General features: G+C 42.0%; 1 protein-coding gene across 2 annotated transcripts in view; it reads left to right on the forward strand.

Moving 5' to 3' along the window:
• Nucleotides 1–1,841: 1,841 nt before the first annotated feature.
• The window catches only part of LOC141808212 (neuroligin-4, X-linked-like), a 31,361-nt gene continuing 20,765 nt past the window's right edge, over nucleotides 1,842–12,437 (forward strand). The window contains exons 1-3 of one of the 2 annotated variants that reach the window (XM_074694654.1): nucleotides 1,842–2,291; nucleotides 3,538–4,534; nucleotides 5,786–5,938. In XM_074694654.1, the coding sequence (XP_074550755.1) occupies nucleotides 4,084–4,534; nucleotides 5,786–5,938 (604 nt within the window). In that variant the 5' untranslated portion in view covers nucleotides 1,842–2,291; nucleotides 3,538–4,083. The remainder of the gene's footprint in view (nucleotides 2,292–3,537; nucleotides 4,535–5,785; nucleotides 5,939–12,437) is intronic. The other variant, XM_074694653.1, reaches the window with a different exon arrangement.

The following is a 12,437-nucleotide window of genomic DNA, read 5'->3' on the forward strand; positions in this document are numbered from 1 at the left end:
GTTTCTCCTGTTCAATCTGCATGAAGTGCTTCGTTTAGCTTTTTGTTGTGAAGTGACCGCAAAGTCCCAAAATTGAGGTACAATAAGGTTTGAAGGGTTAATACAGCAGCTTTTACTCTTTTTTGTAATCTTTATGGTATTTACCATTAAATTATTTTGGTATCCTGCCGCAAAAGATCATGGAAAACAAAAAAATCAGTAATGATACTTAGGCATGGGTACCTTTCACATTTGAAACGATATGGTTCCTTTACCCGGTACCTGTCAATCGGTACCGGTACTCAACGGTACTAATTTTTGGTACTTTCTGTGTTATCGTGGTAAAATAATATCAATTTATTGAGGAATAAAATACATATTTTTTTTCAATATAACATATTCATTCTTCAATATATAACCTTGCAATGCTGTGTTCATTTCCAGCATGGAAAATCTTCTACTCTTCCACTCCCTCACAGTCAGAAGGTTGCATTTAGATACCTATATATGGTACCTTTTGATTATATGTGAATCGGTACTCGGTACTTTTGACAGAATTCGGTTGGTACCCATAAAAGTACCTAACTCGGTACCCATCCCTAATGATACTGTACGTTATTTTCCTACTACCCCTTCACCTGGACAGGAGATGTATTGAGTCAAGAGCTGTGAGGTGCATCTACAAACAAGAGATTCCTGAGGATAGCAGGTCCTGCAATTGTTTTAAGAAAGAGGTAAGTGATTTAGAAGTGTTCCTGAAAGAAAAAGGGAGATTTTCTCATCCACATTTTCTCAGACAGTTACAGCAGACTTTCTACAGAGGAGTCCAGCTTTGCTCAAGATTTCTTCCTCTGAGTGGAAATTATTTTCCCCGCCACAGATGTCAAGTGATCTCTAAGTTTGGGTCACTGTAAATTAAATCTCAGTGACTAAGATTTAGCATTTCCCCATCGTGGGATCCAAGAAGACACTTTTTCATCTTTTTCTAATATGCACTTGAGCGGGTGATTGCTGGATGCCCTCCACTGTCTACCAGGAGTAGAAGACGGACCAGTGGACGGGCGGTCAGAGCAGACCAGCAGACAAAGAGATGGATGGACGAAGATTTTTGAGGAGATGAAAAAAAGTTCTGAATGCTGCTGCGGCAGGCTGTGCTGACGTGAGGAGTGTTCCCAAACACAGTTAGAAGCGACTGCAGACCCACTGCATTACCATACACACACACACACACACACACACACACACACACACACACACACACACACACACACACACACACACACACACACACACACACACACACACACACACACACACACACACACACACACACGTGCTGGCCCTTAGGGAGTAAGGCTGCTTGCAGGCGGAGCTGAAGAATGGCAACAAATCTCCTGTTCTGGTCCTGAAGAGGTCACTGCTACCCCAGCACCATTAGTTAATGTGTGGGGGTGGGTGTAAGCGTGAGTGTGTGAGGTGTGTGTTCGCTACAGGTTTGTGCGAGTGTGTTTTCTTTACATGCTTTATTGGATTTTGCTTCTTCTTTTGTTTTAAAGTGCAATGGAAGATTTAACAGGTGTGCAAAAATGTGCGGAGCTGTTTGTGTTTATGCACTGTTCCTGTTCCTGTGTGCTTGTGTGTGTGTGTGTGTGTGTGTGTGTGTGTGTGTGTGTGTGTGTGTGTGTGTGTGTGTGTGTGTGTGTGTGTGTGTGTGTCCCCTGCACAGGTCGGTCCTTTTTCCTCTCCTCCATTCCCCATCTTTTCTTCCCTCCAGTCTGCACTTCCTCACATGAGCTAGGTGCGTATCATTGGATCAGTGGATGCTGCCTGCCACACTGTCCAATCGCATCTAGGGAGAGAAAGGGAGAGAAAGAGACACAGGGAGCGGGGCTGTGAGAGAGATGGGGGAGGGAGGAGAAAGAAAGGAGGAGAGGGAGAGAGGGAGATTGATTATTTGAACGTCCTGGGCCTTGCATTCCTTGGAGGAACACATTTCTACTTCATCCAGAGCGTCATTTTTCCCCCCTCTTATTTTACTCTTCCACCTTTCCTCGGACTGAAGGCTTGAGGCTTTGTTTGTTTTCCTCTTGTTTCTTTTTTGGGGTTGTTCTCACCCAGGAGACGTGCCAACGCCACCAGCAGCAGGAGCAGCAGCAGAGGCAGCAGCAGCAGCAGCAGCAGAGGAATATCTCCCAATATCCCATCCCGGGCACGTCGGATAAGCTGCAGCAGCGAAAACACGAGGCGAATATTGCGGAGGAACGGGGAACATGGTCCGCGGGGTTTCGTCCCTCTCGCCCTGGCAGGGTACGGTAGGCTGAAGACTCAACATCCTACAATTTGTCATTAGGAGATTTTTGTTTCTACTGCAGCGGGGTTGCAGGTTGGGGCTTTGCATTGAAGTGTGTGTGTATGTGTGTGTGTGTTTTTGCCGTAGTCAGCTTCAGACAGGGTATTCTAACTCACAAGCAAGCGGTTTTTCTTTCTACACTTATTCCGATTTTTTAGCTTTTTCTTTTTTTCGTCCTTTAATCAGCACACAGAGCAGCTTTTATCTTGTTCCGTCAGTATGAAAATACAAAAGGGGAGGGCTGGCAGGCGGGTTTGCCTTGATAAATGGAGTGTTATTCATCAGCGTGTGTGTGATCACCACTGGAATGTTAACTAGCACCTTGGACAGCGAACACCACTACAGTCTAACATGGGAGGAGCGATAGTACTGATCAATTCAACACTTTTATTCCTCACCGTGGGCTGTTAGGAGTTCTTCTGGATGCGTGCGCGTGCAGCCGTGAGAAATTAATGTTGCCCTCTTTGCGCGCGCGCGTGTTTGTGTGTGTTAATATTCTGCCCTAAGGCCCTTAGAGAGAGATAGCGGTGTTGGCTGGGGAGCAGCTGTGTGTGAGAGAGTGTGTATGTGTGTGTGTGCGGGGGAGAGAAATATAAGGAGTGTGTGCGAGCATGTGGAGAATTCAAGAAAGTCATCTTTGGAAGAAAGGAGGCAAAATGAGTACGTAGTAAAAAAAAAAAAGAAGAACTAAGTGTGTGTGAGTGTAAGGCTCCCCACCTTATGCTACATGCAGGTCAGCAGCCTCACGGTGTATCCAGGGTTTAGTTAAGCATGTGACGTGACTCTCAAACACCCCCACCCCCACCCACCCTCACCAGGTCCTGTGATCTGTGAAACACTGTGTAGTGGGGATGTGACATATGTCTGCAGCTAGTACTGGGCACACACACACACATACACACACATACACACGCACGCACACACACTCAAGCCATTTGTGTGTGTCTGACACAGCAGCCCTGACAGTCTGACACAGAGTTAAGCTGAGCAGACAACATCTCGTTTGCCCTATCTATCGCTCTCATATCTATTTTTAACGTGAACAGCAGCAAGGTGGCACAGCCTATTCTCCTGATGTGGTGTGTAACTGTGTGTGTGACATTTTATTTATCTTACACTGCGATTATTCTAATGAAGACTAATTAAAGGCTCTCCCTCCGCTTCTCTTTCCATCTCCTCTTTTCTGCCTCCTTTTCCCTCTTTTCCAGGAGGCTCTCTGGGCTTGTTATGGGGGTGACCGGAAGGAGAGAGTGACAGAGGAACAGTGATGCTACTGTTTACATAACGAGAGACTAACACACACACACACACACACACATACACACACACATACACACATACACACACACATACACGCACACGTGCTGAAATCGCCAGTACAGGACATACACACTGGCTTTAAACACTTCCACACATGCATACACACACACACACGGACACACATTCAAGGGACTCGCTGACTGAGTCACCACACACTCAGAGGCACAGAATCACTGACTCACACGCAGGACTAAACACGCACACACTCGCACAAACACAGACACACACAAGTAGGAATAGGTTGTTTTTTTAAAGTCAGAGTAGTGTTGTGTGTGTGTGTTGTGTGTGTGTGCTATGGGCCAAACTGAGCAGCAGCTGTGTGTGACTGTTGGATACCTCTGAAGGGTCAACACAGCCGTAACCCTCACCCTTCCCCACTCCCCTTTTCCTCCCCTCGCATCCCTGATCTCCCAGCCACCCCTGAACGCAGCATTATGTCCACACTGAGGACCAGGAGAACTCCCTCTTTGGGGTTTCCATCCCTCCTCCTCTCCTTCTGCCTTTCCCTTTCCCTCCTTCCCACCCCCTCCTGGGCGCAGCAGACCGTGCCTGTCATCTCCACGGTGCAGGGCCGCATCCGAGGCATGTTGACCCCGCTGCCCTCAGACCTCCTGGGGCCTGTCATTCAGTACCTGGGAGTACCTTACGCTCGGCCTCCCACGGGGGACCGGCGCTTCCAGCCGCCAGAGCCTCCTCTGCCCTGGCCGGGGATACGGAACGTGACGCAGTTTGCTCCAGTGTGCCCCCAGTCGCTGGACGAGAGGAGCATGTTGGGAGATATGATGCCATCCTGGCTCACTGCAAACCTGGATATAGCGGCCACGTACCTCACTCACCAGAGCGAGGATTGTCTCTACCTCAATATCTACGTGCCCACTGAGGACGGTGAGTGTGCTGACTCCCTGGGGTTCAGGAATGTGCATGCAGGGTGAGAATTAGAGTTGCATGTTTCTTATTGCGTGAAGTCAAATCAGAGTGGCAGCAAAGTGGTATTTGGTTGACTGCAATGTGATTTCGAGGGCAATTTGGCTGTCAAATGTGATTAAAACACAGATGCATCCAGTTAGGTCACACACACACACACACACACACACACACACACACACACACACACACACACACACACACACACACACACACACACACACACACACACACACACATCCCCTTGTTGAATAAACAAACAAAGCTACATTTGAAAGGTGGACCCCCTGGACCAACAACCTCACCCCCACTTTTACACGCCCATGGTCAAAACAAAACTTAATATGCAGACACCTGCGTCAGTCGCTGAGGGGGTTGCTCCTTTACTTGTGGAGGAAAGTGGGAAGGACAAATGCTCTCTCATGCATACATATTGGTTCATGCACATGCATGTGACTGTGCACATATTCACACATGCGCACACTGGCACACACAAAAAGAAGCATGAGCACTCCTATGCTCCTTTTTATACCCACCTGCTGTGAAATGAAGGAGGAATTAGACAAAGAAAATGTGAGCACGGCTGCAGAAAATTGTTCCTGCTCTTTACTAATGAACTTGTAGAGAGAATAAAGGGTTTGAGACACACACACCTGGATAGGTGCACAATTAGTCTAGCAGACACAGAGACACACAAGCAGAAATTGTTGGGGACTATTTTCTGAATAGGAGTTCGAAGCCAAAAGAGTAGTGAATTTTTTAACCTTTTATGACCTGAGCTTTCGTCTGGTGTGCAATTTTTGATTCACCTTGCTTCTTGAGATAAGTTTGACCTAATACGTATATCTAAACTTGGTCTTTGTACAGGAAGTTTGATTATTGCATTATGAGTTCTCTCTAAGTTGTTTGTTAGAAGTGTTATTATACTTAAATACATTTTTTCCCACTAAAACGAGTGTAATATTGTGATGTCACATAAAAAAGATGTGGGCAGTGTCCTTTAATTTGGCTCACAGGTCAAAGCTTTGAAAAATGATGTATCATGGGTCAGAGAGGCAGAAATTTAATGTCCACATATGGACACTGAGGTTGAACAAATATAGTCAAAGTTTGCACGATGATGGAAAAAACTGCTTATTTCTTTCACCTTGGACACATTCTTGAGCTTTTCTGCTCTTGCCATCTATCTATCTATGCTCTCCTTCTCTGCAGACATCCATGAGGAGGGGGGGCAGCGGCCAGTGATGGTCTACGTCCACGGGGGCTCCTACACAGAAGGCACAGGAAACATGATGGATGGCAGCGTGCTGGCAAGCTACGGCAACGTCATTGTCATAACCCTCAACTATCGCCTCGGAGTGCTGGGTAAAATAACTGATCTCCTATATCTATATCTCATTTGCTCCACACCGCAGTGCTTTATGGTAATAATATGAGTGTATGTGGCTTTTATTACGGCTGTAGCTGCATTTTAAATAACCCCCCTCCATGTTCTTAAACCATGAAAGCATCCCCTATATTTCATTCAGAGATCATTTTTCATCCTGCATGCATGCGTGTGATCCCTCCTGGGTTGATGCCTGTTAGTCATGCACTGCTCTTTATTTGAGAAGCCCAAACACTTGTAACTGAAGAGCAGCAGGAGAGTGAGCCAGGAGTGCAGATTTTGGACAATGCCAAGAGTCCTGACTTTTATGATTTGCAATCTGCAAGTGCAATCACTATTTTACATCTGAAAATATTTTCAAAGCTATAAGAAATAGGGTCGTGCCTAGCTGAAGATTCATCATCTTAGCTCTGCATTTATTACGCACCTCTCTATTGCTTTATCAGATTTAAAAATCATGTGAGAAATATCCTCATCACTGCAGATGCATCATTAAAAGAAGCTCATACATGGAATTAAACAATATATGTTACCTCAGTGGACTTTCACTTTGCCCAATCCTTTAATTCATGCTCTGGAAGTTGTTGTATGAATGAATAAGTCATCATGTACCAAGAGGACACGCTGTTCTGAGACTGGGTAAAACCCTGCTGCCAAAAGGGTTTAGACATCTTGTCAGGATGACAGCGTCGGTGCGTTTTTCATCTTTTAATTTCCACACAGTCATGTCCCTAATGTTTTTTCTGTCACTGCATGCTGAATGTGCCGACTGTTGTTTGTCTGAAGCTCACTGAAGGCTTCTGTGAATCAAAGATAACACTCCTCAGATGCTGATGTAAAGAGGCACGGGTTTCACGTTCCAATTTGTAAAACAAGACTTAAGTCAATTTAATTTATATTGTGCCAAATTACTACAAATGTTGTTTTATTTCACTTAATGAAGCACAAAGCAGGTTGAGAGTGTTCTGAGCACCCAAATCTGAAACAAAACACGAGGTAACACTCTTTTATTTCAGCTTTGAATGCCTTTGTGATGATACAACACAGACAACTCAGCAAAAAGGGAAAAAATGACTACACACTACTGCACAGAACCATAAAATATCCCCATCAAGGCCAAATAAATTACTGAAGTAACAAACGCAGGCTGACAAAATGCCAGAGTACAATAAAGTTACTCTGCTCAGACTTCATATCCATGCAGATCCTTGCTCTTGGCAGTTTTGAAAACAAGATTAAATTTTCTGTGCACGCGGTGTCCAAAACTGTGAAAAATTGCAACATTTTGGCAATTAGAACGTTTCAACAAAGAGGAAGCACAATATTTTTTCATTACACAGACTTTTATGACCATTAACTGTCATAGTTTAGACAACTGTGCTCAGTCATTTGCCTCAATTAGCTCATACATTTGCATGCTAATGAACACTGGGAAGCGCTGTACAGTTCTGCACTTTAGCCAAAATTGTGCTCTGAACTTCTTTTTCAAAGTTCAACAGTCGCGGGCTGAGCCAACTTGAAATAATGCTGTTATCACACAGATATGTTGGAAGTGTAAGTTCCCTAGGAGAACGTTTATAGACCGGCCATACCTGCTGTAGACACCTGAGTCAAAGCCAAGCAGCAATCTCATTCTTAAGCTATGACGCTGAAGCGAAAGCGTTAAAAACTGCAGTTCATCAAGCCTATTTTTAAAAACATTCAACTCACAAGTTCTGCCAAATTCTTCAAAACCCAGAAACAAGTTGGGGTTATTACAGACACTACGCCTGTGTACAGGGTTGGGAGGGTTAAGGCCTTTGCACACCAACGGCAATGAGAATACACAGCACAAAATTGTGAAAAAGTTGAAGGCATCGTATTCAATCTCCACAGCTATTCTCCTCCAAATAATGTCTTTATAATCTTTGTAGGTTTCATTTCTTTTGTTGTAAAAAACGTTGCTGGGACACAAACAGCATCAATGTTTAATGTTTTGGCAGGTAACGTGTCAACAACAGGCGTTTTGATAGGTCGGATGTGGAATCGTCGCAAGCAAAACTTTAGAAAATCGACCTCGATCAGGAAAAATAAAAGCTGCAATTTTGCTCAGCAAAAGAACGCTGTTAGTGTGAAAGCTTGCATTGAAAAACAGTAGGTTTGAAAAACATAAATAACATGAAAAATATTCACGTGAAAAATATGCGTCTGGTGTGCAAAGGGTTTTACTTTAATTAATCCAGTATAATTACAAATCACCTGTTAAAAAATGTAATCAGTAACTTTCTCTAAGTATCACAATATTTTAGTGATATACCTGATTACTATTAGTTACTTTTGGAGTACTTCAATACCAAACATGCACATAAAGACTAGAGAGTATAAAAGATGTGTCATCTGCTCAGCAAACATTAGCAGTTAGTCTTCGTACCTGTAGATTTTTTTTCAAGTTGTTCCCCTTTTCTGATTTAAACTTAAAATGATGCCACAGTTTCTACCCGGTGGAGGCTTTTTTTGCCCAGCAGTGGCCATAATAAAAAACAACCTTAGCTCACGTTATGTTTACATACAGCTCAAGGCTACGTGAGCGGTCGCTTCACATGTTGGTTTGCTGTGGTGTTCTGTTGTATAGTGTAGTTATGTGCTGCATTCTTGTACATCTTATTTGATTTTAAAGTGTAATCCTGCTAAATAATCCCTGTTTTAGCAAATATACTGTTAATCAGATTACATTGTTTTTCTGTACTTAAACAGATTACAGTTATGTTTTTTTGGGTCCTAATTACATAACACATTACATGTAATCCGTGACTCCCCAAGCCTTCTGATGTATTATACAATTCATAATCAAAGCTTGTGTAAAATAATGACTTGGATTTCAAAATAACATGTTTTTGAGTCAAATCTATTTATATATTTAAAAAAAAAGGGTTAAGTAGAAGCCTTTTGTTAAAGTGTAAATCCAAGTGCCCTTGTTGCTTCTCATTCACCATCTGCTTAAATCTTTCAACAAGCTATAAAATGCAGGAAACTGTTTGTGTTTTTACTCAGAGAGCCCTTTTTTTTTTTTTTTTTTTTTTTAGGAGTGAGAACATGTTCAGTATGGGTGTCCCTAGTGGAAATAAACCCCCTGAAGCCAATTTTTTCCACTGCTAGCACTGACTCAAATCTGATCCCTTTTACCTCCATGACTCTCTGACTCACTGCTCTCTGAACGGGGAAAATCTGATTCCCAGAGGTTTTTTCTAATTTTAGACCCGCATGCAAAGCTCACAGGCTGAATAAATAGAAAATGTTAGAATCAGTGCATTTTACATTTCTGTGGCTGTAATTATAAACAATACCAAGATTGAGCAGGAACACGAGGGTTGAAAGACACTCTTCAGGCATCATGGCAGTGAGTTCTTTGTCCTCTGTTTTCTTATTGATTCTATGTGATGCAAGAATGTCATTAGTGGCTTAAATCATGTATAATGAATGGTCACACTTTACATAACTATAAATAATATACATAAGTAATGCTTTCCTAATGTGTGACTCATGATGATTCAATGCATGATTAACTGTTTATTTTCAAAGGCCCCCTCAAACATTTTCAAGACATTAGCACAAGAAATGCAGCTCATAAGAGCAAAATGCAAAAGATAACCTTCAAAAGGCCACAAGCCAGCAGTTATGTTCTTGTATCAAATTGAAAATAAAAAGGCATCAATAAGTGAGGCACTGGCATTGAATTCAGTTCCCTTCAAACTGTGAAAAACCAAAGTGTCGAATATGCTCAGATGATTCGATTGCATCTATTGCCAGGTGATCATTCAGCTTCAGATTCCAGGATCATAAAAAGTAGTTTCACTTTTAAGCTCAGAGCCTCAGAAAACACTTGGGTACCTGTTCTCCAGGGCTTCTCCTCCAGCTGCCAAGTGACTCATTTTTTCAAATTGTGTTTAACCACTGAATTTAAACAGTCAAAAACAAGTAATCTCCTGTTCTACTGCATATTTCCAACTCTCCTTATTCACACTGAAAAGCATTAAGTCCATATTGACAATGTAAAGCAGTTCTTGACTGTGTCCTGATTGGAATTGAAACGAATGCAGTCAAATGTACTTCATGACCTTGACTTTGAGGTTTATAAGAAAAAAAAATGCCGCACTCCTTTGACAGTGTGGTTTGAAACTATGACTGAGAGGTAGGAGAGGTTTAAAGACTCAGTAAAACACAGCATTAATTTTTCTGTTTAGGGATTTTAAGGGTTACGCACTGATAGATATTTTGGAATTCATGGGAAACAAAGAAAAGCACCTCTATGGCTCCTTTAACAGAGGAATATGAACCTAATGAAAGCTCAAAGAAACTAAAAACACAAAAATAAAGTAAAGTTGGAGTATTAGGTCTGTAGCGTTCCGTGTACTTCAAAAAAGTGCCCTGTTGACTTTTATGGCTTTGATACCCGCTATCATGAATCTGAGTAGCTGCACCTGCATGCTTCGCTCTGAGGTGGTAGCTCATATTTGAAGCACTTAGATGATATTTTGACAAAGTTCGACATACAGGGATTTTTAACATGAAATGTGCCTTCAAAAAATGAATCAGTTTTCATTTCACCTCTGCATCTCAGTGGTAGCAGGAAGCAGGAAGATGCTGCAGCAGATAAACTATCATTTGGCACAACAAACACAAACATGATGCTAATTTTAAAGGAAGGGTCTGCAGGAATTTTCGTTTCATGTTAGTAAACACAACATTCAAACTGGGCTCCTCCTCCTTGGCTCAGTGCCAGCGGCAGCACACACCCAATGCCTCGGACCGTGACTATGTGAACACATTCTCTAGCCGAGCAACCACCATTCTACCTGTGAAAGACTCAAGAGCCATGCATCTTAGCACATGCTAATCACAGGTATCTTAAACCTACCAACCTGTGTCACTCTTCATTCTGTGCTGCAAAAGCAAGTGAAGGTCAAGCCAAGCTTCACCGTTGTTTAGGAAAAAGTTTTATCTGTTTGGCGTTCCGTTTGACTTTGGTTGTGTTTTTCGTTCTCTGTGCTACGTCCAATATCATACCCACTCTGATTAGCTTTTTTTACTTGAGATCGTCAACACAATGGCTAAGCTAATCATGCTTACTCTCTGCCCAGAAACATCTCAAAACAACCAAAACATCAACATACAGGAAGAGGAGGGGGTTGAGCCAGACACAGGCACTGACGCTGACACACATGTATAGAGGCACAGAGGAGATGATTGAGCAGGATTATTCCTGTAAAATGTTTTTTCAGAAAATCCTGTAGACTCTACCTTACAGCTGGTATTTCTTATATTCTTACCTTTAAAAGACTTAATTACACAATATCAGACAATCATTTGTTATGAGACATCCTGTGTTTATTCATCCAGCCACGATGAATCATGCATTACAGATCAATCATTGCATAAGTGTTTTTTTCCTGTTTGCTGTTTAAAAAGGCTCTAAGAAGAGTTTCATCATCACTTTAATTTGCTTTATTGTATGAAGCAAATGCTAAAGAAGGTTTTGTGAATGTATGTTGATTCAGCATGAAAACAGGATTATTATCAAGTGAGCTGGGTAAATGAAGCATTCTTCCAACCTTTGGCTGCTGCTCCTCTCTGAATTATTCAGCGTGGTTGGTTGGATTTCTATCTCCTTGCAGTTTAAGCACATTTTGTCAAACATGTGTACACACAAAGCTTGTTAATACTGTATATGATGTTTCTCTTCCAGAGGGAAGGCCACTGCAAGGTCCTGATTTAATTAGACCAAAAATCTCTTTCAGGGAAACAAATGTGAAGACTTTTTAAGAGATTCAAAACAACAACAACAACAAAAACCTCACTGATTTGAGTTTATTAGACTGGAGCTGTCGTTTCTGCGTTTTAGCAGCTCTTGGCTGCTCCATTTGTCATTAAATTTACAAGGAGGCATTAATATGCATCTGCTGGGAGGGCGACATCTTGAAGGTTAAATTGCTCTTAGGTAAAGTTAAACTAAATGAAGCTTCATAAAAAACGATTCTACATGTTTCTTTTTTGTCATTTCCATCCTCCATCCTGTGTTAACACCAACACCACTGTAACCACCAGCCCCATCATCATCATCATCATCATCATCAGTGCCATCAATCCACCATCAAGAGTCTCAGTGTCATACACTTCTCCTTCATCTTCCTCCTCATCTTTGTGGTCATAACTTGGATGTCTGAGGTGAGTCCGTGTTGGCAAAGCAGCTTTGCACGTTTGCATCTTACTTGACTTTAAGCAAGTTATAGCATTTTTTTGTAAAAATAATAAAATGTTAAATGAGAAATAGATTAATTTAAGCTTTTATGTTGAAATCTCACTAAAAAGCACATCATACAGAATTTATGTCAGCGTGGTAATACCGTAATAACCACTGAATTAATGTAATAACCATCGAATTAATGGAACATTCTTAATATGTCCTTTTTGCATGAGAGAAATTTCTGGTAAATTGCACAT

Source organism: Halichoeres trimaculatus, unplaced genomic scaffold, assembly GCF_033239565.1.
Source record: "Halichoeres trimaculatus isolate MK-OKI-2021-1 unplaced genomic scaffold, fHalTri1.1 fHalTri1_scaffold_19, whole genome shotgun sequence".
NCBI classification, from domain to species: domain Eukaryota; kingdom Metazoa; phylum Chordata; class Actinopteri; order Labriformes; family Labridae; genus Halichoeres; species Halichoeres trimaculatus.